Raw genomic sequence first — 24,273 nt, 5'->3', positions numbered from 1 at the left:
ACTAGATCTGTAGCAATTAGATTCAAATTGGTAGATTTTTTGGGTTTTATAATTATATTTTAATCTGATTTTTATTTGAATGATTTTTTCTAGTTTATTGTTGAAAACCAAGAGGAGGAAGTGAAATAAGAGGCGAAAAAGAGGAAGAAGTCACTAACGGCAACGGAGACATCAAAGGTTAGATCGTTGGAAACCACCGCTTACAAGGATATATAGATTCTTAGATCTTATTTCTTTTAATTTTTTGTTACTTGTTACCCTTTTTTTTCAAGTTCTATGATTTTTCTGGATTTTAAAATTATATTTGGGAATTTTGTTTTTATTTCTTGGAAAATCGATTTAAATGACTTAGTTTTGGGAATTTTTCCGCTTCTCTTTCGTTCTTCACATTTGAAAATTTTCCCCTTTCAATTCTCAATCTGCAACTTTAGAGAATTCAACAATGGCGGCTTCAATTAATCAATTAGGGTTTGTAATTTTCGCTATGATTCTTGTTTCATGTTCAATCTCAGCAATGGGGGATTCGGAATCAGCTTTTATTGTAGCTCACAAGAAGGCTACCCTTACAAAGCTCAGCAATGGCGTCAAACGTATCTCCGTTTCTATTGATCTCTACAATCGTGGATCTTTGTATGTGTTTTCTCTTTTCTATTGATTCTGCATTTTCTGCTATGTTTTTAGATCTTGTTTGCGTTTGAATTTCCATTTTTATGAATTTCATAATTGAATTTTGTTGTTTGTGTTTGATGTTTTTTGTTTGCATGTGGATTTAGAGGAAGTAATAGTGTTGGAAATGAATTTCGATTTCAATTGTGTATTTTAATCTTAAATTTTGCACTTGTTTGATTTTGTGAGTTTGTTGTTTGAGAAATACTGTAGTTTATTTGTAAGGTTGAATTGCTACTATTAATCCTGTGTTTTAGGAGCTTTGCTGCTGTTGGTGTGGATCCTTCTATTATGGGGTTTGGCCCAGCTTTTGCCATTCCTGCTGCTGTGAAATATGTCAGGCTAAAGCTTAACGATATCAATCTATTTGAGATAAATGAGGTTAGCCCTCTGAACAAGCTGCCTCATATTTTAAGTTGGTGACTTCAACACAATTTCTCAAATTTGTAACATCCATTTTCAATGCAGGCCTTTGCATCTCAGTATGTTTACTGTTGTAAAAAGCTGAACCTCAATCCAACGAAAGTTAATGTTAATGGGGGAGCAATAGCCCTTGGACATCCCTTGGGAGCTACAGGTATGCATTTTGGCTTTACTAGAGAAAATGCTTATTGAGTGAGTTAGGCTCTGTTTAGGGAGGAGGGATTTATATAAGTAAAAAGCAGTTATACATTGTAAAACTAGGTTTTCAGCAGAAATCTAAATCTGATTTGAGTGCGTGAAATTAGTTTTAATCTGTTAAAATAAGGTAGACAATAACAAAGCCTTGTTTATTAGTGTAATGTTGTACTCAATTCCTACTTTGCTCTTTTTTTAGGTGCCCGGTGTGTAGCTACTTTACTTAATGAGATGAAACGCCGAGGAAGAGATTGTCTTCTTGGAGTCATTTCCATGTGCATAGGTCTCTCTCTCTCTCTTAACACCTCATGTGTGCAACCTAAAAGCTAATTTAATTTTGTAAAGTTGAAGCCACTAAAATAACCTCAAATTGATTTTGGTTTGACTTTTTTTGCAATTGATTTTGTTCTGTAATTTGATTGGTTTTTGGTTCAGATCTGATGAAGTAGATTAATTGATGAATTTTTTCATGTTTTGATGTTTGATTATTTGGATTTTAGATTGTTTTACGATTTTTATGTTTTTTTTTTCATGTTTTGTGGATTGATTGCTTCATTTTTATATGAATCCTTGTATATCGAAGTTATTGGATTGTTGAATTGAAAAATTGGATAAAATGATATATGATTAAAGATTTATAACAGAGTTTTAAGTATTTGATGTGTTTAGTTGATGAACATGATTTGAAGTTTAAGAATTTCTTGGAATCCGAATTTTGTGATCTTGATTCATTAATTGATTATAATGCATTACCTGATTACTGATTTGAATTTAAGGTTTAAGAGTTTCATGATTTAAGGTTTTACTTTATTTTGAGTTTTTAGTTTTTAGTTTTAGTTTTAGTGTGAAATAATTTGTTCATGTCTACCAGTACTGCAAGGATTAGGCCTAGTGATAAAAAAACCCGTGGAAGATAAAGTGCTATCTGTTGTCTGCTGTCTATTGGAAGTTTTGAATAAAGTGATATCTGTTGTCTGTTGCATTGTGTCATAAGAATTACTGCATTAGCTAGTATACTGAAAAACCGTGACCATATATATGAATAAATTATTGTCATTGTTACATTGAGTATGTAACGGTTATGAGTGCTAGCGGAAGCAAATAAATTCATGGACGATAAACCTTAAAACCCATAAAATAGGACAACCCCTGAATTACCAATGTGTAAGATATATTGCCTTGTGTCTTTCTGGTTACATAAGTATTATTTACTTTCATTGATGTATCTTTCTGGTTATTTGAATGTTATTTGAAGAATAAGCTTTCCTCAATTGTGAAAAGATCTATGAAGTTCACCCAAATAAAAGGTTCATTGCTATAGTAGGATCTGTCAGGCACCTCATAATTCTCTTTTTCCCTGTAATGTGTGTGTGTTTGATGTAAGTTAGAATTGACTATCTTTAATATTGATTCATTTATGTGAAATCAACAGGAAAACTAAGGTAAACACCAAAAGCTCACAACCATGGCAGAATCCATTGTTGTATCAGCTGTCAAGTGGATTGGCTCTATATTGATTCAAGAGGCCAATATATTATTCGATGTTGCAGATCAAGTACGGGGCCTTCAGCAAGAGATTGAACTGATGCAGCAATATCTTTGGCCTAAGAAGAATCAATGAAGCAGAAGGTTTGGACTAATAAGATCATTGAAAAGTTAAATAGCTTTGGACTAAAAAGAATCAATGTAGCAGAAGGTTTTTAGTTTTAATTATTTAGGCAATAATAAATGTTTTTTTTTTGCTCATTGTATAAATATGAAGTACTATTTTTATCTCAATTAATTAATAAAATAATTGTGCTATAATTTTTATGCAAGCTAGCTAATCTAGCACAGCAACATGTGCTGGATTTTTTTTAAAATTGGGTTACACACTATTTGTAACGGGCAGATATCATGCCCGTTACAAATAACCCCGTTATTTGTAACGGGCAGTTGAAATTCCCGTTTATTTGTAACGGGCATTTGAAATGTCCGTTATAAATAACGGATTATTTGTAACGGGCACATGAAATGTCGTCCGTTACGAATAACCTATTATTCGTAACGGACTGTGCCCGTTACGAATAGCAATGGCCATCCGTAACGGCCGCATACGTAACGGACGCTGCCCGTTACGGATGGCCTTTTTTCCACTGGTGAGCCTGGGCCTGAATGTTACACTTGTAACTATTCATGAAGCTTTCAGCAACATCCTCCCAGGTCGCAACATGTTTGGATTCCAAAGAGTAGAACCATTGTTGATAGGCATGCTCTAAGGAAAGAGGGAACACCGTAGGGAAGAGTGTCACATCTACTCCCTTAAGAGCCATGGTCGCAGAAAGGCCTTCAAATGGTAAAGCGCATGATTAGTAGGCTTGAATTTGGGAATGTCAGCAGTGGAAAACTTCTCAGGAAGCCTGTCCCTTCTGGACGAAGAGGCGACAGGTTGCTCCACATAAGTGAATTCTTCAGAAATCTTACTCATCTGTTCCTTAATATTGTCCATTGCAGCGGCAGTGACATTGTTCTCATTGTCTTGCTCTACCGTGTTGACTCTAGTGGTGAGTGTTTGCATCATGTTAGACAACATTTCAATTGTGTTGTTGATGTTCTCGATATCTTCTTTAGTAGCCATTGGTTGAAAGTAGACTGGAGATGGATCTTGCGGAGATGATTGTGGTGGTTTCCTTGTACGCCTCTTTGGTATAAGAGGTTGTTGAGGTATTGACTCGAACCGTAACAATGTACCCCTGCTTCTTGACCAAGTGATGTGACACCGAAACAAACACACCTTTAATGATCAAACTTAACCTTAACTCATCCAGAAAAAATAATAAAAATTTTGAATTTTGAAATTCTATTTATTTATTTTTTTTTTAAAAAAAATATATATATATGGGAGGATACCATCCGACTTACTCCGAAAAAAAAACGACAAAAGACTACCCTAAAATACGGTCATGAAATGGTGCACGACTAACAAAAAAAAATGTGTGAACACGACATGTGAGAGATTAAGTGAGGTTATGGACGCGTGTTATGATCGTACAGCTAGACATGACACCAAACTAGACACATAAACCACATACGTACGCAAAAAGCCAAAAATAGACTGACGGGACACTTCTCCTGGGCACCGTGTCACGGTGCTGACTGTTGTGACTCGATGCAGTCTACCGTCAGCCGGTATAAAGCGCCGTGTCACGACACTGTTCACCGTGGCACGGCAGGACCTACCGTGCCACGGTGCTCAGTTCCAGGTCTTTTTTGTGAGTTTTTCCAGATTTTAATCGATTTAAGGTCTGTACTAATTACTATGTGGAAATAAAAACCCTCAGTCATGGGTTAAACAAAAAGAGCAAACACATGAGGGTTAGCACCAAACAAACCATGTAGCATTCAGACGGTGTGCTCCACCGTGACACGGCATATTCTGTCGTGGGACGGTAGTAAGAAAATTTGACTGGTGCCCTGTTTTCCTTCGTACGCAATCAAGTTATTCAATTTTTCCTACAGGACGGACCTAAATGCGACGTTAAAACGTCTATGCTTATGCAAAAATGCAAAATTAATCACAGGAATATTTTTCAAGAATCTTTCAAGTCTCATCCACTCATTCTTTTAGCTACTGAGCTCATCAAGGGTTACACTCACAAATATATCACTCCTAGATGTATGCTCAAGATTGATTTGAGGAAAGCTTATGATTCTGTTGAATGGAGCTTTCTTAAGACTGTGCTCGAGGAAACTGGCTTTCCTCAAAAGGTGGTTAATTGGATTATGACCTGTGTCTCTTCTGTTTCTTATTCTATAATGGTGAATGGTTTTCCTTCTAAGCCTTTCCCAGCTCAAAAAGGGTTGAGACAAGGTGATCCTATGTCCCCTTTCCTTTTTGCTATTTGTATGGAGTATCTGTCTAGGTGTTTGGAAGAGATGACTCATGATCCTAATTTCAATTTTCACCCTAGATGTGAGAAGCTTGGTATTACTCATATGATGTTTGCTGATGACTTATTGCTCTTTGCTAGAGCTAATGCTGGTTCTATTCAGCTTCTTTTGAATGCTTTTCAGAAGTTTTCTAGTGCCTCTGGTTTGTCTGCTAATCTTAGCAAAAGTGAGGTGTATTTTGGTGGTTTACTTGAAGCTGAAAAAGATAATTTACAGGCTATTCTTGGGATGAGTTGGGTACCCTTCCTTTCAAGTATCTTGGTGTTCCTCTTTCTTCTAAGAAGTTGACCATTTCTCAGTGTAGACCTTTGATTGAGAAAATTACTGCTAGAATTGATAACTGGTCTGCTAGACATCTCTCTTATGCAGGAAGGTTACAACTCATTAAAAGTGTTCTTTTTGGCATCCAAGCTTATTGGGCTCAGATCTTCATTCTTCCCAAAAAGGTGCTTAGGGAAATTGAATCCAGATTTAGGGTGTTTCTTTGGACTGGAAAAAATGTTTATTCTAAGAAAGCTCCTATTTCTTGGAATCATATGACCCTCCCTAAAGTTTGTGGTGGTTGGAATATCACTTTACTGAGTGATTGGAACAAAGCTGCTGTTTGCAAGATCTTATGGGATTTAGATCATAAATCTGATAATTTATGGGTTAAATGGGTCCATATATACTATTTCAGCAACAAGGATATGTGGTCTGCTGCTATTCCTAATAAGTGCACTTGGGTTTTGAAGAAAATTTTAGGGTGCAGGGAAGTTATTGACAGCATTGGTGGTTGGCCTGCAGTTACTCATAATGGAAAAATGAGTATCTCTAGAGTGTACTCTAAAATAAGACCTCAAGCTGATAAAGTGAGCTGGAAGAGACTTGTTTGCAACAATCAAGCTTCTCCTAAGAGCATTTTTATAACTTGGATGGCTTTGAAGAATAGAATGGTGACTAAGGATAGGCTTATTCAATGGCATATTAACTGTGATCCTTTGTGTTTCTTTTGCCAGAACTGTGATGAAAGTGTTGCTCATTTGTTCTTTAATTGCTCTTATTCTAGAGAAATTTGGCATAAATCTCTTGATTTGCTGAAAATTCAGAAGACAATGCAATGTTTTGAACTTGAACAACAATGGGCTGCAAGGTTTTACAGGAAAGCTAACAGGAAGTGTAGGCTCTATTTGATGTTCTTTGCTGAAACTGTTCATAGCATTTGGCTTCAGAGGAACAGTTTAATGTTCACTGGTAGCTGTCAGCCTGCTGAGGTGGTCTTCAAAGAAATTGTGTATAGGGTTGCAGTTAGGTGTTCTGAGTCTGACAGGAAATTCCTGTACTTTTGATGCTATGGTTCTAGTTTTTTTGCTGATGTTGGTCTAGTGTTTTGGTTAGGGTGGCAGCTGGTTCTCCTCTTCTACTGGTTCCTTGCTTTGTTGCTGTTTGTTGGCTCTGGCTGGCAGCTGTTCTGGTGTTTTCTAGATTCTGCTATTCTGGGTTTTGGTTGCTGTTCTGCTTGTTGATGCCTTGGTTCTAATAGAAAACCTTTGTTTGTTTAGGCTTTTGTAGTTTTGTTGGTTCAGTTTGCAGGTCTGTCTGCTTCTGGTTGGTTTTTGATGGTTTTTGGGTTGTTTGTCTTGTAGTTTGTTGCTTGCGTTGTTGTCTAGTCCTGGTTTCCAGAACCCTTCCTAGAAGGTGGCTGGAAATCTGAGTCCAGTTTGTTCTTAGCCCTTCCTAGAACCCTTCCTAGAAGGTGGCTAGGATAGGATCTAGAACTGGTTTTGGGGGGTTGGCCTGTTTTTACAGGTCTTGTGTTGTCTGGTGGTAGTTATAACTTAGCTCTTGTAAGTTGTAACTTTCTCTCTTTGGTAATAAAATCTTATTTACCAAAAAAAAAAAATATCGATCACTTAAATCGATAAATAACCAAGAATCCTCCCCAGTGGAGTCGCCAAATTGTAGATGTCGTTCGAAGTGCGCCTACGTTAAAACATGTGTGTATTTGCTTGGCACTCATAGGAAGTGGGAATTGACATAATAAGATTAGGGACAACTAAAGTAGGGAGCCACAAACAAGTTTTTAAGGAACTTGTAAACCTTTCACGGATCATAAAAGGCAACCATGAATAAGGGACCCGTGAAGGTTACACCCCATTCATAATCCATGAGATTACTAACCCCATATGGTTCGGAACCACGAAAGGAGGATCGGGGATGATGTTACGAAGTGAGTCATGGAGTCACATTTGCCCGTATTGGCCTCTACTCGATTCTTATAGTGAAAAGCATTCCTGCAATCTCAAAGGCATACAAAAAGATATTCAATTCGTTCCAAACTATTATTAAGCTAAATCGGTTTAATATTAATGCAACATATAATTCTATAAAATTGTGATCACTTGATTAAACAACAAGATTAAAAAGGAACCTAAACCGGTTGTCAAAATTATCTTATTAGGCGTGATTTTCAATTACATATTGCCTTTGACATGCAATGTGGTGATCATATATAAATAGAATAAACATTAATATTGGAAGCAATTTAACAATAATTCCAACAATATAAAATCGTTAGAAAAATAATAGAAATAAAAGGAACATAATTCTTACTTTGATTCTGTTTGCTTGCAACTTTCACGCCTTGGCTTAAGGACAGAACCACGAGTAAAGTATGGACTCCTTGGAGTGCTTGAAGAAGGAATTTTGAAAGAAGAAGGGTAGGCTAGTGTTTAGGCTACAACATAGAAGAGAGAAAAAATAGAGAATTAATTGATGCCCCGTACATTAGAAATGAGGGGGTATTTATAGAAAAAATGTGCTGAGGGAACACACGGAACCCTAAAATGATAAAAACCCTAAAAAATATACCGCGACACGGCAAAGTGTACCGTGACACGGGAATACCCACCGTCAAACGGGAAACGTTCCCGTGACACGGTTTACTGTTGTGTGACGCGGGAAATATTTAGTCAATGGGGCAGAAAACGCGTTAAGGGTTTACGCGGAAAAGACACGGAAACCCCCGTGTCACAGCTAATGCCCCGTGTCACAGGAAAACCCACCGTCAGACGGGAGAGATTCCCGTGACACGGTGGACTATTGCCGTGACGCGGGAGTTTTTAGGCCGTTTTTCCTTCTAAATTCATTTTTAAACTTAACTTTGTTCAGCATTTTAAGTGTCGATTGATAATTTCAGGCCATTTCTGATTTATTATTATTTGGGCTAAAATATGAAAATAAGTAAATAAAATAAATAAAAAGTTTGGGCCAAAATAAATAATAAAACAATAAAATAAAAAAGGTTTGGGCTGAAATTAAAACTATGCTTTGACTAAACATCAAGACTGATCCATGGACTATTCAAAAGTTGAATTTAATTAAATACGATTTTTTAAGCACTCTCGGGATTAAATACTGAACCCGACTAATAGTGGCGGTGAAAGGTTGTTCATCATCGGGTTTGGTTTTGGGGAGACATTTTTAGGTGTCTACAGTATATTTAACTTCTTAATTTGCAGGACTCTGTTAGACGCGTTCCACGCTCCTTCTCCAAGCTTTTCAAAAGGCAAGGGGAGGATCTGGAAAAGGCCCCGGCTGCCAAGGCCGCCAGGAGGGACCCCCCCCCCAGTCAACTTCTACTGCCAAAACCGATCGTCCCACGACCGGTGGTAAATCACCTTCTGCAATGAAAATTCTGAGCGAAAGCTCAGAACGCTCGCAGAAAAATGCACCGGATGTCTCAACGGCATCGAAGGGTGGCCAGCCACCTAATGTTGCAGCCGGTGCGGCAACAACTAGGGAAGAGATTCCTGCGCCCCATCCGGACACCCAAGGTAAGGGCAAGATTGAAATACCTTGGCCACTTTACTTCATGAGAGTCAAGACTAAGGTAGACCCCTCTGGGGGTTTAGTCAGCAGCCAACAACGGATGAATGCCAACTATGCTGCTTCCTTCTCACCAAGTACTTCCACTTCTTTTGGTGCAGATTTTACATCCGACGAGCCGGATCTTGTTAGGTTTGACAAACGGATGGTGAGAACCCTTACCCAGTCAGAGAAAAATTACATACCTGATCTGTAGGTAGTGGACTTTGACCGGATAATGGGCCAACTGGCTGAGGTAAACAATCCTCAACTTAATTATGATCTTTTCTTCATTTTTACTAAGTATGTCATAATTCGGCTGCTCTTTTCTCAGATAATGCTGAGGGTAGACGGGCTCCGAGGCCCCTTCAGGAGGAAGCAAGAAGAGGTAAATGACGCCAAACGGAGGGCCCTTGAAAACCTCAACTCTGCTGAATGTGCTAATTATATGTGTGATATAGAGATTAAAGCAGTAGAGTTGAAACAGGAGGAGATGATCCGGAGCTTGACGGCTGCAAATGATTAAGCCACCAGCCGGGCTAATGACCTTGAGCAAAAACTAAAGGATGCTCAATCTGAACTCAAGGCATTAGAAGATGCTGACAAGGAGAACACAAAACTCCGGGCAGACGTCTCCCGACTGGGGGTGGAGATCATCAATCTGCGAAACAAGCAGTCAGATGAGATTTCCTAGGAGTAGAAGCGGCTGATGGAAGAGAATGAGAGAGACAATGCAGCCCGCCTGAAGATAGCATGGGGGCTCCTCTACCCGAATGTGGACTTTAAAGTCTACAAACTTAGGTATAGTTACGCCACTGCGGTGTATGATGCCAAAGTACTGGGAGAGGCAGCTCCGCCTCGCTTCAAGGATTGGGCTGCAGAGCTAGGATATGAAGTCTCAGATAATGAGGAGCCGGCGGGGGAAGAACAAAATGAAGGCAACCAGCCTCAATCAGAAGCCCTCCCAGCCGGTTAGAACCAGCAGGAGCAGCAGCTTCCCCCTCAGCCTTGAATCAGCTTCCCCAAATTCAGCGGGAGTATACCAACTTCTTTCTTTTCCGGCTTGTATGCCGAGTAATGTTGTATCTTTACAAACTGTGGAGTTGGGTAACAATCATTTTCTTTTTCTTCTTCTCCGGATGTTATTCCGGTTAACAATTATTCTTGCCTTTGTGCCATTTTTAATATGAAGTATTCCGACTCAGTCTGTTATTTATATATATTTTTGTTGTTTGGATTTTTTCAATTTGAATTTTGCGTATATACTGAAGTTCTTTAATATTTTGCCTAACTTAAAAAAGCATGCGACAACTTGCAATTCGACTACTCTTGCCCCTAGATGGCTATGTGGTTGGTTTTATTTCAAATTGATTTATTGGATTGAAAACACTTGATACTTAGAGAAGTATGAGGTGTTTTTAGGCCAATCAATCACAATGGTGATTGCCCCAAACCAAGTGGACAGCCGGCCATTAGAACGGGTGCTTCTAGCCTCTTACCCAGGCGGTAATATTCCATCTGGGATTATTTTATAGCCATTACACAAACTCTTTTGCCCCAATTGGGAGATAGAGTGCAAATTTGGAATAAATAATTTAAGTGAAAACTTCAGCCGATAACCGACTGATGCCTCAGGGCATCCGGTATTCAGAAACTTAATCATTCTCGTAGATTATTCTGGTCAGACGGCTATGAGTTGACTAATTTGGTCGTTCAATCTTTGTCGTCTGCATAGGTACGTAGAACTAACGAAGAGTCTTCTCTCTGCGACGATTGCACCCGGAGGGGTGTCGTCGGACGCCATCGTCCATGTTGGGGCAGGCGGTTTTAAAAAGTAAGCAACCATCCGGCCATTGGCCTTTGGTCTTGTTTGAGACCGGTTGTATAGACACTAAGCGTTTTTGTGCTTAGTTTTTTTCAATCTGGCCATTGGCCACACGTTATTATAACATTGAATTTACATTAAATATGGAATTTAGTTGGTTAAGCAATTAGTCCGTCTAGGTATTACCCAGGCGGACAGGTGATCATTAAATTACACTAAGTATCAAACTTAGTTGGTTAAACAAGTAGTCAGTCTGTGTATTACCCAAGTGGACAAGTAATTATAACATTACACTAAGTATCTAACTTAGTTGGTTAAACAAGTAGTCCGTTTGGGTATTACCCAGGCGGACAAGTAATTATATCATTGAATTGTCACTAAGTATCAAACTTAGATAGTTAAGAAAAAGTTTTGTCTCAGTATAACCTAGACGGATAAGTAATTATAAAGATAACAAAACAATTTTGCAAACAAAGCCTGATTTCTCATTGATAGACTCGTTGTTTACCAAAAAATTTACATTTTTTAGATGTAGTACTTTTTTAAGTTATCTACATTCCAAGTTCAAGGTAGCCGCCTACTGTCTGGAGTTTCCAGACGGTAGGTGCCATCCCTGACTTCTTCATAGATCCAGTAGGGGCCTTCCCAATTAGGGGTTAGCTTTCCAGCCTCATTGGCCCTACCGGCTGCCTCCTTTTTTCGTAACACAAAGTCGCAAACTTTCAAAGGACGCTTGTGTACTTTCTTGTTGTAGGCTCTCGTCACTCTCAGATGGTATATCTCATGGCGCAAGGCCTGTGTTCCGGGAGGGAGGGAGTCCAATGCCAGCCGCATGGCCTGTGTTCCGAGAGGGAGTCCAATGCCAGCCGCATGGCCTCCCAATTTGCCTCTTCATCATAGAGCATGACTCTGAGAGTCGTCTCGTAATGTTCAATGGGCAAGACGGCTTTAGCAACGTATACCATAAGAAATGGTGTTTCACCGGTTGCCCCTTTGGCTGTTGTCCGGATGGCCCATAGGACAAGAATAAGCTCTTCTGCCCATAAGCCACCGGCTCTTTCAATTTTCTTTTTTATGCCGTCTGAGATAAGCTTGTTGAAGGCTTCAACTTGGCTATTTGCTTGGGGTTGGCCGACTGATGCAAATCAACGTGAGATACCCTAATATCCCAACCAAGTCTTAAGGTGAGGAATTTCAAACTGAGGGCCATTATCAAACACCATAGACATAGGTACCCCAAATCGGGTGATGATGTTCTTCCAAATGAAAGAGATTACATCCTTTATATTGATGTTCTTGACCAGCTCAGCCTCTACCGATTTTATAAAATAATCCACAGCCACCAAAATATAACGCTTTCCACCTAGAGCAGGCGTATAAGGACCAAAGATATCCATGCCCCACTTAGCAAACGGGACTGGGCTGTGCATTGCCGTCAAATCAGTAGCCGGGCGGTGAATAAGCTTGGCAAACCTCTGGCATTTGTCACACTTCTTCACCATTTCTTTAGCGTCTGCTTTAAGATTAGGCTAAAAGTAATGTCGCCTGGCTCTGACGGCTAGGGACCTGTCGCCTATATGAGAGGTGCAGTATCCACCATGCAATTCTTCAATAACTTCTTTCCCCTTTTCTAGGGTAACACACTTCAATAGAGGTCTAAGGAAACCCGCCTTGAAGAGTTCTCCATTTCTCATCTCGAAGTTTGTTGCTCGCTTCTTTTTGACGACTGCCTTCTATGGTTAATTAGGAAGTGTGCCGTCTGTTAAATATGCCCGGATTCTATCCATCCAGGTAGAGCATTGGTCTAGGATTCCAATGGGCTCTTCATATATAATTCTCTTTTCAAGAACTTCCCAAAAGACTGACCGAGGCGTATCACAGCAGGTGGAAGATGCCAATTTGGACAATGCATCCGCCTGGTTGTTATCTGACCTGGGCACTTGACTCAGACAGAATTCCTCAAGTGCCCCGGCCTCTTCTTTGACTGCCTGAAGATACTTGATCATAGCCGGATGAGTTGCCTCATACTTTCCCTCATACTGGCTTACGACCAACTGTGAATCAGAGTAGGCGTCAATTTTTGTTGCCCCTGCTGCCCTACACATGCAGATTCCGGCTAGTAAGGCATCATATTCCGCCTCGTTATTTGAGTCTTGAAACTTACACCGCAGTGCATATTCAAATCTGTCCCCCTCAGGGGACTCATATATAATTCCTGCACCGCATCCGTTCTTCGTCGAGCTCCCGTATACATACACTTTCCAAACCTGATTAATATTATCCGGTGGTACCGGTCGTGTCATTTCAACAATGAAGTCCGATTCTACCAGATGACTCCAAGGTAGACATTGGCCGCTTGAGGGGCTGATCGGTGTATTACCACCGGATGAGCCAGAAAGTACGACTTCAATTTCTTGAAGGCCATATATATAGCAAGGCCAAATTTTTCAACCATGGGGTACCGGAGTTCAAAATTTTTTAGCACATGGCTAATGAAATAGACCGGGAGCTAAATGAAGTCTCTCTCAGCAAGGAGAACAGCACTAAGAGCATGATCTGAGACGGCTACGTACATGTATAACGTCTCTTTGGGCAGAGGGCTAACAAGCCTTGGAAAAGAGTGCAAATGTTCTTCAGCTTTTAAAAGACCGCCTCAGCATCATCCCCCCATTCAAATCTGGTGTTCTACCTTATTTCTTGGAAGAAGTAAAGGCATTTGTCACCTGACCGGCTGAGGAACCTCCCCAGTGCCGCCAGGCAACCGGTTAGTCTCTGTGCTTCCTTAATAGTGCGGGGTGACTTCATGTCAATTAACCCCTGTATCTTCTCGGGGTTAGCCTCTATCCCCCTTTGATCAATCAGGAATCCGAGAAACTTCCCATACTCAACACCAAAGACGCATTTCTTAGGATTTAACATAACCTTATGCCGCCTGAGTGTGGTGAAGGCTTCTCGGAGATCAGCAAGGTGATCCGCCTCCTGCTTGGATTTGACTATCATATCATCAATGTACGCCTCCACATTCCTCCCAATTTGATTAATGAAGACCGTATTAATCATCCGTTTGAATGTAGCCGGCGCATTTTTCAAGCCAAAAGGCATCACAGTGTAACAGAATAACCCCTGATCAGTGACGAAGGTCGTCTTCTCTTGATCTTTTTTCCACGGGGGTATCTGATGGAAGCCGGAGTAGGCATCCATGAAACTCATCAAGGCATGTCGGGCTGTCAAATCGACCAGACTGTCGATCTTAGGAAGCGGATAACTATCCTTGGGACATGCCTTGTTGAGGTCTATGTAATCAACACACATACGCCAGGTACCATTCGACTTCTTTACATGCACAACATTCGCCACCCAATCGGGGAAATTACATGGCCGAATGAACCCAGCTTCCAGCAGCTTTTTTACTTCGGCAGCTACCGCCTGACTTCTTTCCTCGCCGTGATTTCTTTGCTTTTGCCGGAAGGGCTTCTTTTTTGGATCCACGGCGAGTTTGTAGACAGCTTGATCCGGGCTGACGTCTGGCATCTCTTCCACTTCAAAGGCAAAAATGTCTTTGAATTCCTTCAGTAATAGGTGCAGGTTTTCACCCAGCTTAGCATAAGCAGCCGTCCTAACCTTTACAGTACACTCTGGACTGCTGTCGTCCACAGGTATATTAATATGGTCTCCAGCCATTGGGGACGGAGCTCATCTGACCGTTCCCCGGCCAGTGATTGCTATTTTTTCTCTTTCTTCACCTCCACCAGCAGAGGAGCCTTCCTTTTCTTCCCGGCTGCTGGCGGGGCTGGGGCGGCATCCTTGACATTGTTAAGGTCTATTGGTTCCTAGCCTTGGCCGTCTGGGGCCACCATATCCTTGACGGCTGAGAGGTAACACTCCCGGGCCGTCTTTTGATCCCCATTCAAGGAACCAACAGAGCCATCATCCCTCTTATACTTGATGAGCATGAGAGAAGGGATGATTACAGCCTTGACTTCGTTGAGGGTTGGCCGGCCTAAGATAATTTTATATGCGGTCTGTTCCTCAACGACCAAGAACTTGACAACAAGGTGTCGACCTTTTCCTTTTTCACCCAGTCGGATTGGCAAATCAATCCTACCGACTGGGTAAACCATCCCACCCCCAAAGCCAACCAAGGGGTGGGTAACCGAATGCATGTTGTTGAGGTTGTATTTCAGCTTTTGCAAGCACTAGAGACTGATGATGTCCGACGAGCTATGGGTGTCGATAAGGATTCATCCAACCAGCTGGTTGGCAACCTTACAATTAATGACGACCGGGTCGTCATGTAGACGACGGACAGTGCCCCTATCCTTCTCAGTGATCAGAACGTCTGGGAAGGAGGAACTTCCTACCGCCTGATCATCATCATCATCATCATTGTCCATCTTTCGAAGATGGCTATTGGTGCCCCGGATGGTAGGGCCACCGCATGAGAACCCGCCTGCTATGGTGTAGACCGGCTCCTTATCAGTGTCCGAACTACTAGCAGGCTGGGGTATCTTAGATGACTGCCCTGGGTTCTTCCTATTAGTCCCTTTGGACTTAGAAATGTAGGACTTTAACATATCCTTGTCAGCCAGACAGTCCAACGTCCGTTGAAGGCTGAAGCAGTTGTTGGTGTCATGGCCAACTTCCTCATGGTATTGGTAGAATTTATTTTTGTTCCTTGATTGAATGGAACTTTTCATTGGATTTGGATTCTCTAGAGACAGCCGGTCCTTGATCTCCATGAGGATGGAGTTGCAGTCCTTGTTAAACTCGTACCTAGGAACGTACGGTTTAAATTCTTTCTTTTTCTTCTGGGACAGCTGGTCAGAATCACTAACCGCCTAGACTTCTTTTCTCTTTTTGCTCTCTTCTTTTTTCTTGGCTGGCTGACCAGGCCGACTGTCTTTCTGCCTGTCAGACCTCTTGGAGTCCAACTGGTTACCAGGCGAGCAGAGGTCGGTTGCTTGAATATAGCTTTCCGCCTCCCTCAGGGCTGCCTGTAAAGTGAAAGCCCCTTTTCTGACTAGTTCTAACTTAAAGGTCGACCCGTCTCTAAGACCCTTCAAAAAGTCTGTAAAAATCTACCTCATCAGACAGTCCTTGAATCTGAATTTTGATCAAATTGAACCGCCTGACATAGGAGCGCAAACCTTCTCTCTCTCCCTGCTTAATGGTGCTCAAGTCAAGATTTGTGTTCTTCGCAGGGATGTTCATTAAGAAGTAGGAAGAAAACAGGAAGGCAAGCTTCCTAAAACTATCGATGGACCCGGCTGGCAAGTTGTCGAACCATTGTTGGGAAATGCCCTTCAATGTAGCCGGAAAGCATCGACACCAAGTGGCATCATCCAACCCCTATAAAAACATGAGGTTGGTGTAAGCCATGAGGTGATCTTCCGGGTTGGAGGTACTGTTATAGGTACCTACCAACAAATTTTTAACCTTGGCTGGTTGTGCCGCCTCAGTTATCTCCCAGGTGAACGCAGAAGGTTGTTCACCCAGGCGTAGCAGACGAAGCTGCCAGTCCAGTGGCTGGACATTGTTGTATGCCGCCTGACATCTGAAGAGGGCCGACTGCATAAAATGGGGAGAATACGGACCGTAGACTAGAGGTGGTACATACGGTGCATTCCTATTATCTGGGAGTCAGAATGGACGATATTACCGCCTGTATAGCTCTCATGCAAGGAAGGTACATTCCCTGCAGATGTGTTCTTGAAGCTGTCTGGAAAGCTCGATGTAGAAGCTGACTTAAACAGCTGCTGATTTCTCTTGTGGGTGATAACCTCCCGGGTGTCAAGAATTGATTTTTTGTTTCCCACCGGCTGTTGAGTCCGGCGGGGATTGTTGGTATTCCTCTGTGGTAGAAGAATCTTGGACCAATCAATGGTCCCGGATGCCTTCTCCTTTGGATGAGGAGTTGGTTGCCGATCTCTGACTGACTTCCCCTTCTCCATAGGAGTCTTTCTTGCCGACTGACCCCTGCTTGGGCCAGCCCTGCTCTTCGTGATCATATCTTTAATTTCACCCTTGAAACTTGTCATGAATTTCATGAGTTCGTCTCGAGTGACAAGAGCTGATCCACTGGCCATATGGGTTTCCCCTTCCGGCTGCACAAGGGGTTGGTTTGTACCCGCCTAGCTGGCACCCCGCTCCAGAGTGTCTTTGGGCCGGACGCGCTTGGTTATCAGAGAGCCATCACTGGCTATATAGGTTTCGACCTGAGGATCATCATCCTCGTTGTCAGTAAAAACTTCTGGTTCGTCTACCGGACGCTCAGGAGGCGGTACAGACTCTTGAACCATCCTTGAGGTACTCTCCCCACAGACGGGGCCAAATGTTTTGGGTGTTTTTGTCCCTCGGGATAGTTACGTCACAAAGATTTTTCCGGCTAAGCTGTACCTGCAAAAACAACGGAGACTCCGGATGGTGGAGGTCCACCTCCAACGATCAAGTTAGTAACTTGAAACAGAATAAAGAGTACGGAAATTTAGGTGGGGATCTGCTTGGATTCCAAGCTCATGTGTTTCTATGATGAGAGAGAAAGTAGGTGTAATAAATGATTGTATTGTGTCCCCAAACTGGGGAAATATCTCCCTATTTATAGGGTCGTTGGTAGATTGCCCCTATATAAGTCACTTGACCTAGATTTTAGTGGGATGCGCCGAATTACGGCGCTTCTTGGGATTTGGGCCCTTGAAGACCGCCATTTCAAAAGCTTATCTGAAGGGGACACGTGTCAAGAGGGTGTTAGGCCACTTGGGCCATCCTAAACTTGACACGTGGCCTCCTCTCATTGTTCCACATGTCTAGGGTATTTTTACCCTAAACAGGAATATACACTAAGACTCACTAACGTAGGAATCACTATTGTTTTTAGCTACAACAATCCCTTTAAACCCCAACATCGCCTATGAGGACGAGTGAGGTCTCATAAAGGTTTCCTAAGAGCTTAACCTATAACTCTCCAGCAACATTCATGAGGCAAACCACAAAAAGTAAAAGAAAAAGAAAGAAAAGCAAAATTAAAACCTTTACGAATTGGACTTTACAAAATGACTACACTTCAAAGGAATAAACATCTTTCTTAAGAAAATAGGGGTATGCACGTTCCAAGAAATCTGAGGTTGATTAAAACATAGAATATGTTGAGCGAAGAGACCTAGTTATCACAATCCACCTTCATCCCATTTGATCTTACCGCGTTCTCCCTATAGTCTCAAATTTCCCTCTAACGAGCATCTTAATAATATCTCAAAGGAGCTAGAAAAGAACATATTTTTGGGCTACTTGACGTCTTGACTTTGCATCCCCTCTCTTTAGGCTTTAACTCATGATGCCCTCCCTCGATATGTGACTCAACCTCTAGGTTGAAAGGTCTTTTCCAATGGTTGTAACGTAAGGGAAAAAAGGGTGAGGGTAGGCTTAAAGTTTTAAAATTTGGCAGTATTCCTAATTAGTGAAGCAAAGGGTGATCAAACCTTCTCCTCATAACCAAGAAATCGCCAAACAAAAAAAAACTAACACCCCCAAACTTATTCAAAGCTATAACCACAAGCATATATACAAAAAGCTTAAACGCTTCTCCCCCAAGCTTAAAGGAAGCATTGTCCTCAATGCTTGAAAAGGGGAAAAGAATCGCATAAAAATATTTTTGAATTTTCTCATTTTCACCGTTTTTTTTTCTTTTTATGCATATATTCAAAGCAATTGTCCCTCGCCTCTTTTAACTTTGGACGGACTTTTCAATTTTGTATTTATTATATCCATGCCTTGTTTAACTTTGGACGGCTTTTTCCATCATTCATTTGCCATTATTCACAATATGTACAAAAGACAAGCTTGCTTTCAAATAGAACCAATATCCAACCTTATATACCACAAACTTCAAAAACATGACCATTTGCTTCACAAAAACCAAAAATGGGACAAAAAGAAACAAAAGGCTCAAAATTCTAAAGATGTAGCTTGAAAAGAAGGGAAAAAGCTCAAATGGTTAGCAAGAAGGCAAATGTAAACCCTGATGAACTAAAAAGAAAGAAGATTAATTTAGAAAAGAAAAATACCACCCCGAAAAGATGCCTTTATCCTCCCTAGATGGTTCGGTCTCATTTTTGAGAATTATGAGTCAAGATTCAAGATTAGGTCCGCAATAGTCAAGGATCCATGTCGCTCATGCAAATAAATGTTGAAGGCTTGAAAAATGATGAACTTCACATGGATGTAGCAAAAACTCACTATAGGTGTCAAATCGACTATAGGAAGCAACTTCCAACATGCCACAAACAAGTAGAATCCGGTTTCATGATCCCCCTAATTCTTAGACATGCTACCTTAGCATACACCTATCCTATAGTCAACCAAACATATTCTCAAACCGTGCATACCATTACCACTTAGGAAGATATTCATTCAAAAGCAAAAATCGGTTGTATATAGTCCAATTCAAAAGAAAGAAAAAAGTGACAAATAAAGCCTCAAAACATACCACAAACTCCAAAGTCAAGAAGAAAGCAAAATAAAAGAAAAGAAAAGAGAAAAAGAAAAACATAGATAAAGGAAGAGTAGGAAAAGAAAGAAAGGAACGAAAATGCAAGTATAACACGTAATTCCCAATTAACAAATAAGTGATCAATTGAGAACATCGCCAATGATCCCAAACACTCTAGGTGTTACAAGCATCCATCCTCGAACCATTCAACTTCTCCTAAAACTAGTCATAAACTATGCATCCAAGAAAGGAAAAGAGAAAGAGAAAAATAAGAAAGATCTCACCGGCTTTTGAGAAATGCTAATAAAAAAAAGGCGATAGAATCAACCTCCTTCGTTGAGCTCCAAAGACAATAGCATCATAATCAAAGCCATGTGAGAAGAAAAGTAGGAAAAGGAACTATATACAAAAAAACGATTAGTAACTTCAAAACTAAATAAAATAAAAAGAAACTACGAAGCAAAACTAAACTAAACTATCAAAAAGCAAAGGTAAGAAAATAAGAACTAAATAACCAACTAAACACCTAACTAATCAACAAAGCACTAAACTACAAAAGTTGGATTCAAGGGTTGGGATTCATGGGATTTGGATATTATGGGGGTTGGATTGGAGGGAGCAACACATGCATCATCATCATCAAGGAAAAATCATCACAACAATAAGATCAAGAATGAGAGAAATAGGCATGAAAAACAAGCAGCATCAAAAAGAGATCAAGATAGAGAACATCATACAAAGAGGCAAAAGAAAACAAGGTAAGCTCAACAACAAATTGGCCACCGAGACAAAGCCCTAAGAAAAGTAAAGTTCCCCCAAGCTAATCATAAATACATCTCAACATCCCGCCAATACAACGCAAGCACACATAAGATAACGGATGGAGGCAAACGGCACAAAAATTAGGGAACTAGCTACCACTACCACTCGGCCCGGAGCCATCTTAGTCATCCCTATCATAGGAAAACTCGGATGGGGGACCATAAGGATCCCATCCCCTGGTGTAACCGGGTGGCCAACCATAGTGCCCCCTAAAATTATCTTGCTGCCAATGGGCAAGGGGAGTAAATTCCTCGGGAAAAGCGAGCGGTAGTGGGTGCTCAGGGTGCACATAGGGGTAGTTAGGATCACCCCTATAGTCGCTCCCACCGGGAACACGGTAATTATAGTTACCGTGCTCGTCGGGGAATGAGCGAGTCTCGATGTTGGACCCCGAGGGTCCTTGCCAATATGGGTACGTAGGTACCCCCAAAAGATGGTATAGGACCATGTTGGGGTGGAAAGTAAGGGTAGTTAACCGGGGGAGTGATGTCTCCCCGGTTAACACATGCATCATATAATTGATATTGTTGGAGAAACATACCTTGTTGCATCTCCGAAATTCCCCTCATTTGAGTATAGAGGGCCTCAAAATCTTGATCGTACATACCCTTCAACCGGATTTGCATACCCTTCATTTGAGCAATAAGGGCATCCAAGTCGGAGCTAGCATATTGGTGTTGTTGTTCTTGATGATGATGATGTTGTTGTTGTTGTTGTTTTTGTTGTTGATGATGATGATGCGGAATTTATTGTTGTTGATGTTGTTGTGGCGGCCCTTCTTCTTTTTTTTCTTCACCCGTCTCTTCATCATCATCATATTAGGGAGGGCGGTGACTCAAGGGGACTTGCCAAATATTTGCCACATTCTCACGGTGGAGAGAAGTCAAGGAGGGGTTAGAGAGATAGCACCAATGCTTGTTATCCCTAAGCCAATCAAACACCTTGTCATCATTGTTCTTTGCCAAAAACTAAATTTGCTTTAATTGATTGATGTCAAGGTAGAGAGAATTAACATCTCCCACCAGAGTACAAGACGACAAATAGTGATCAAGCTCAAAGTTGGTCACGAGTCTTATGACCATACTACCACATGGAATCTCGCCGGATTCCTATCTTGCAAACCTTGGCAATACTTCATAAAGGTGTACCCCAAATTTAAGCGACCTTGGTATTCCTCACAAGTAGCCACCCAAAGAATCCGAAGCTCCAACTGACTCATTTTGCCCAACTCTTGCTTCGGGAATACCGAATACCCCAAAAGCCGATGGAGAACTCGGAGACATGGTTAGAACACCTTACTAATCTTAGCATACCGGGTCTCAAAGTCACCACACCCTGAAATGACATCCCACCATGATTTTTTATCATACTTATTGTTGAAAAAGAGCTCGGGATCCAAAATATCCGAATTCGAAACGAAGTCAAGAGCCGCATTGAACTCTTCAAGAGATTGATCAAAATGGTTGTTGAAGAGTTGAAATTGAACTCGGTAGTTTCCTCCCTCAACTACAACAAGATCCACCGTAGCCAAAAACTCCAAAGTAGGTTGAACATAAGTATGGAAGCTACGGCTCACGAATATTTCCATGCGGAGGTTGTTGAGCAATTCCTTTAGATCTTCATCAATCCCAACTTGATCATATCCGGTTGGAAGTAATGTCGGGAAGGTTTAAGGGAACAGTTATCTTTTAGTTTTGTGAACCTGCTTTTTGGATTGGGTCGGTAATTTGTAATTTGGGAATAGGGGTAGGTTGAAGAGGTTGTGAGGTAGAGGGGGTAGGAGTAGGTTCTTCAATGGTCACGTTGGTAAGGTTTTTTTTATGTGTTTAGACATGGTGATCCTCCGAAGATATTAGCTCAAAAATTCGATCACACTACACTAGAAACACCACAAAAAATACCAACTAACACTTCAAGATGCCTTAATCACACTCCTTTACCAATTCCGCCAATCAACAACTTACTACCAAAATCAAACAATCTAAACTTACACAATCACCACCAATTCAAATCAACAATTGCTTCCCAATCAATCACCAATCACAATGAAACCAAAAACCAATGCTGAACAAATCAATATCATACTACCTGTAGGCGTCGCTCGAAGTGCGTCTACGTAAAAGCATGTTGTGAATATGCTTGGCACTCATAGGAAGTGGGAATTGACATGCGATTAGGGACACGATTAGGGACAAGGAAAGTAGGGAGCCGCCAATAAGGTTTTAAGGAACTTGTAAACCGTTCACGGATCATAAAAGGCAACCACGAATAAGGGACAACGAAGGCAACAACGATTGACTCGTGAAGGTTACACCCCATTCATAATCCATGAGATTACTAACTCCATATGGTTCGGAACCACGAAAGGAGGATCGGGGATGATGGTACGAAGTGAGTCATGGAGTCACATTCGCCTGTGTTGGCCTCTACTCGATTCTTATATTGAAAAGCATTCCTGTGATCTCAAAGACATACAAACCAAAATTCAATTTGCTCTAATCTATTATTATGCTAAATTGGTTGAATATTAATGCAACACATAATTCTAAAATATTTGTGATCACTTGATTAAACAACAAGATTAAAAAGGAACCTAAACCGGTTGTCCAAATTATCTTATTAGGCGTTATTTTAAATTACATATTCCCTTTAAACATGCAATATGGTGATAAAAAAAATAGAATAAACATTAACATTGGAAACAATTTAATCACAATTCCAACAACATAAAATCGTTAGAAAAATAATAGAAATAAAAGGAACATGATTCTTACTTTGATTCTGTTTGTTTGCAACTACAAAATAATAAACGAGTTAGTAAATTCAAGAAAATAATAATAGTACAACAATTAAATTAAATTAAACAAAGTAGAGTTGATTTGGGGCCAAACCCTCAAACAGTTCTACCTTTCACGCCTTGGCTTAAGGATAGAACCACGAGTAAAGTATGGACTCCTTTAAGCACTTGAAGATGGAATTTTGAAATGAGAAGGGTAGGCTAGTGTTTAGGCTAAAGCATAGAAGAGAGAAAAAAATAAAACTAGAGAATTAATTGATTCCCCGTACATCAGAAATGAGGGGGTATTTATAGGGAAAATATGCTGAGGGAGCACACGGAACCCTAAAATGATAAAAACCCTAAAAAAGTATCCCGTGACACGGCAAACTGTACCGTGAAACGGGAAGTCCCACCGTCAGACGACAAACTTTACCGTGACAGGGTACATTTTTAGTGTGACGCGGGAAATTTTCAGAATACGGGAAAGAAAACGCGTTAAGGGTTTACGCGGAAAAGACACGGAATGTCCCGTGTCACGGCAGACTTCCCGTGTCACGGGAAATCCCACCGTCAGACGGGAAGGATTCCCGTGACACGGTGGCTGTCTATCGTAGCGCGGGAATTTCCAGCCCACTTTTCCGTCTAAATACATTTTTAACCCTAATTTCATTCGGCATTTTAAGTGCCGATTGATAATTTCGGGCCTTTTCTGACTTATTATTATTTGGGCTAAAATTAAATAGTAAGTTTGGGCTGAAATAAAAACTTTTCTTTTACCAAACATCAAGACTAATCCATGGACCGTTCAAAAATATGAATTTAATCAAATACGATTTTTTAAGCACTCTCGGGATTAAATACTGAACCAGACCAATAGTGGCGGTGAAAGGTTGTTCATCATCGGGTTTGGTTTTGGGGAGACATTTTTAGGTGTCTACACTACCAAACTACCAAAAATCCGACTTCACCAATTCTCAACAAACATGCTCAAATTAGCTACAAAAACATCAAACAACACAATGTGAGGCAATAACAAACAACATAAATAATCATCCAAAATTCAATAACAATCAATAAAATAACCAAAATTCATACTACTTCTATTCACAACCATGAACCATCTAATACTTGCAACTATATGATATAATAATGCAATTAAGAGTAAAAGAAAAAGATTATACCATACAAGGTGCAAGATTGAACAAGTTTTGGCCACCAATTCTCTCAAAATAAAAAAAACCCCCCAAATTGCTACAACAATGGATGAGAGAGATTGGAGATTGAAATGGATGGAAATAGTGT

The 24,273-nt window shown here is 40.8% G+C and overlaps 2 protein-coding genes across 2 annotated transcripts; both read left to right on the top strand.

The window, feature by feature from the left end:
• Positions 1–848: 848 nt before the first annotated feature.
• On the top strand, positions 849–3,096 carry LOC145613210 (3-ketoacyl CoA thiolase 1, peroxisomal-like). The gene is made up of 4 exons (XM_081668275.1): positions 849–1,047; positions 1,135–1,243; positions 1,484–1,567; positions 2,717–3,096. The coding sequence occupies exons 1-4, from the start codon at positions 958–960 to the stop codon at positions 2,728–2,730; spliced, it is 297 nt and encodes a 98-aa protein (XP_081524401.1). The 5' UTR covers positions 849–957; the 3' UTR covers positions 2,731–3,096.
• A 1,845-nt stretch (positions 3,097–4,941) lies between these two features.
• Positions 4,942–6,888, top strand: LOC145625009 (uncharacterized). The gene is made up of 4 exons (XM_081678093.1): positions 4,942–5,380; positions 5,431–6,532; positions 6,580–6,726; positions 6,840–6,888. Exons 1-4 carry the CDS (start codon positions 4,942–4,944, stop codon positions 6,886–6,888), a joined length of 1,737 nt encoding a protein of 578 aa, XP_081534219.1.
• Positions 6,889–24,273: the final 17,385 nt, after the last annotated feature.

The sequence above is a fragment of the Chenopodium album genome, chromosome 3, assembly GCF_948465745.1.
Source record: "Chenopodium album chromosome 3, dcCheAlbu1.1, whole genome shotgun sequence".
Classification (NCBI taxonomy): domain Eukaryota; kingdom Viridiplantae; phylum Streptophyta; class Magnoliopsida; order Caryophyllales; family Amaranthaceae; genus Chenopodium; species Chenopodium album.
This window is presented reverse-complemented; position numbering and strand designations above follow the sequence as displayed.

Bases quoted from the DNA above. Each gene is read 5' to 3' on its own strand.
- LOC145613210 (XM_081668275.1), top strand. From the start codon at position 958: ATGGGGTTTGGCCCAGCTTTTGCCATTCCTGCTGCTGTGAAATATGTC. The intron at 1,048-1,134 runs GTTAGCCCTCTG...TTTTCAATGCAG, and splicing joins ATCTATTTGAGATAAATGAG to GCCTTTGCATCTCAGTATGT. The intron at 1,244-1,483 runs GTATGCATTTTG...CTCTTTTTTTAG, and splicing joins ACATCCCTTGGGAGCTACAG to GTGCCCGGTGTGTAGCTACT.
- LOC145625009 (XM_081678093.1), top strand. From the start codon at position 4,942: ATGCTCAAGATTGATTTGAGGAAAGCTTATGATTCTGTTGAATGGAGC. The intron at 5,381-5,430 runs GTGAGGTGTATT...GATAATTTACAG, and splicing joins GTCTGCTAATCTTAGCAAAA to GCTATTCTTGGGATGAGTTG. The intron at 6,727-6,839 runs GTTCTAATAGAA...TTTGTCTTGTAG, and splicing joins TTCTGCTTGTTGATGCCTTG to TTTGTTGCTTGCGTTGTTGT.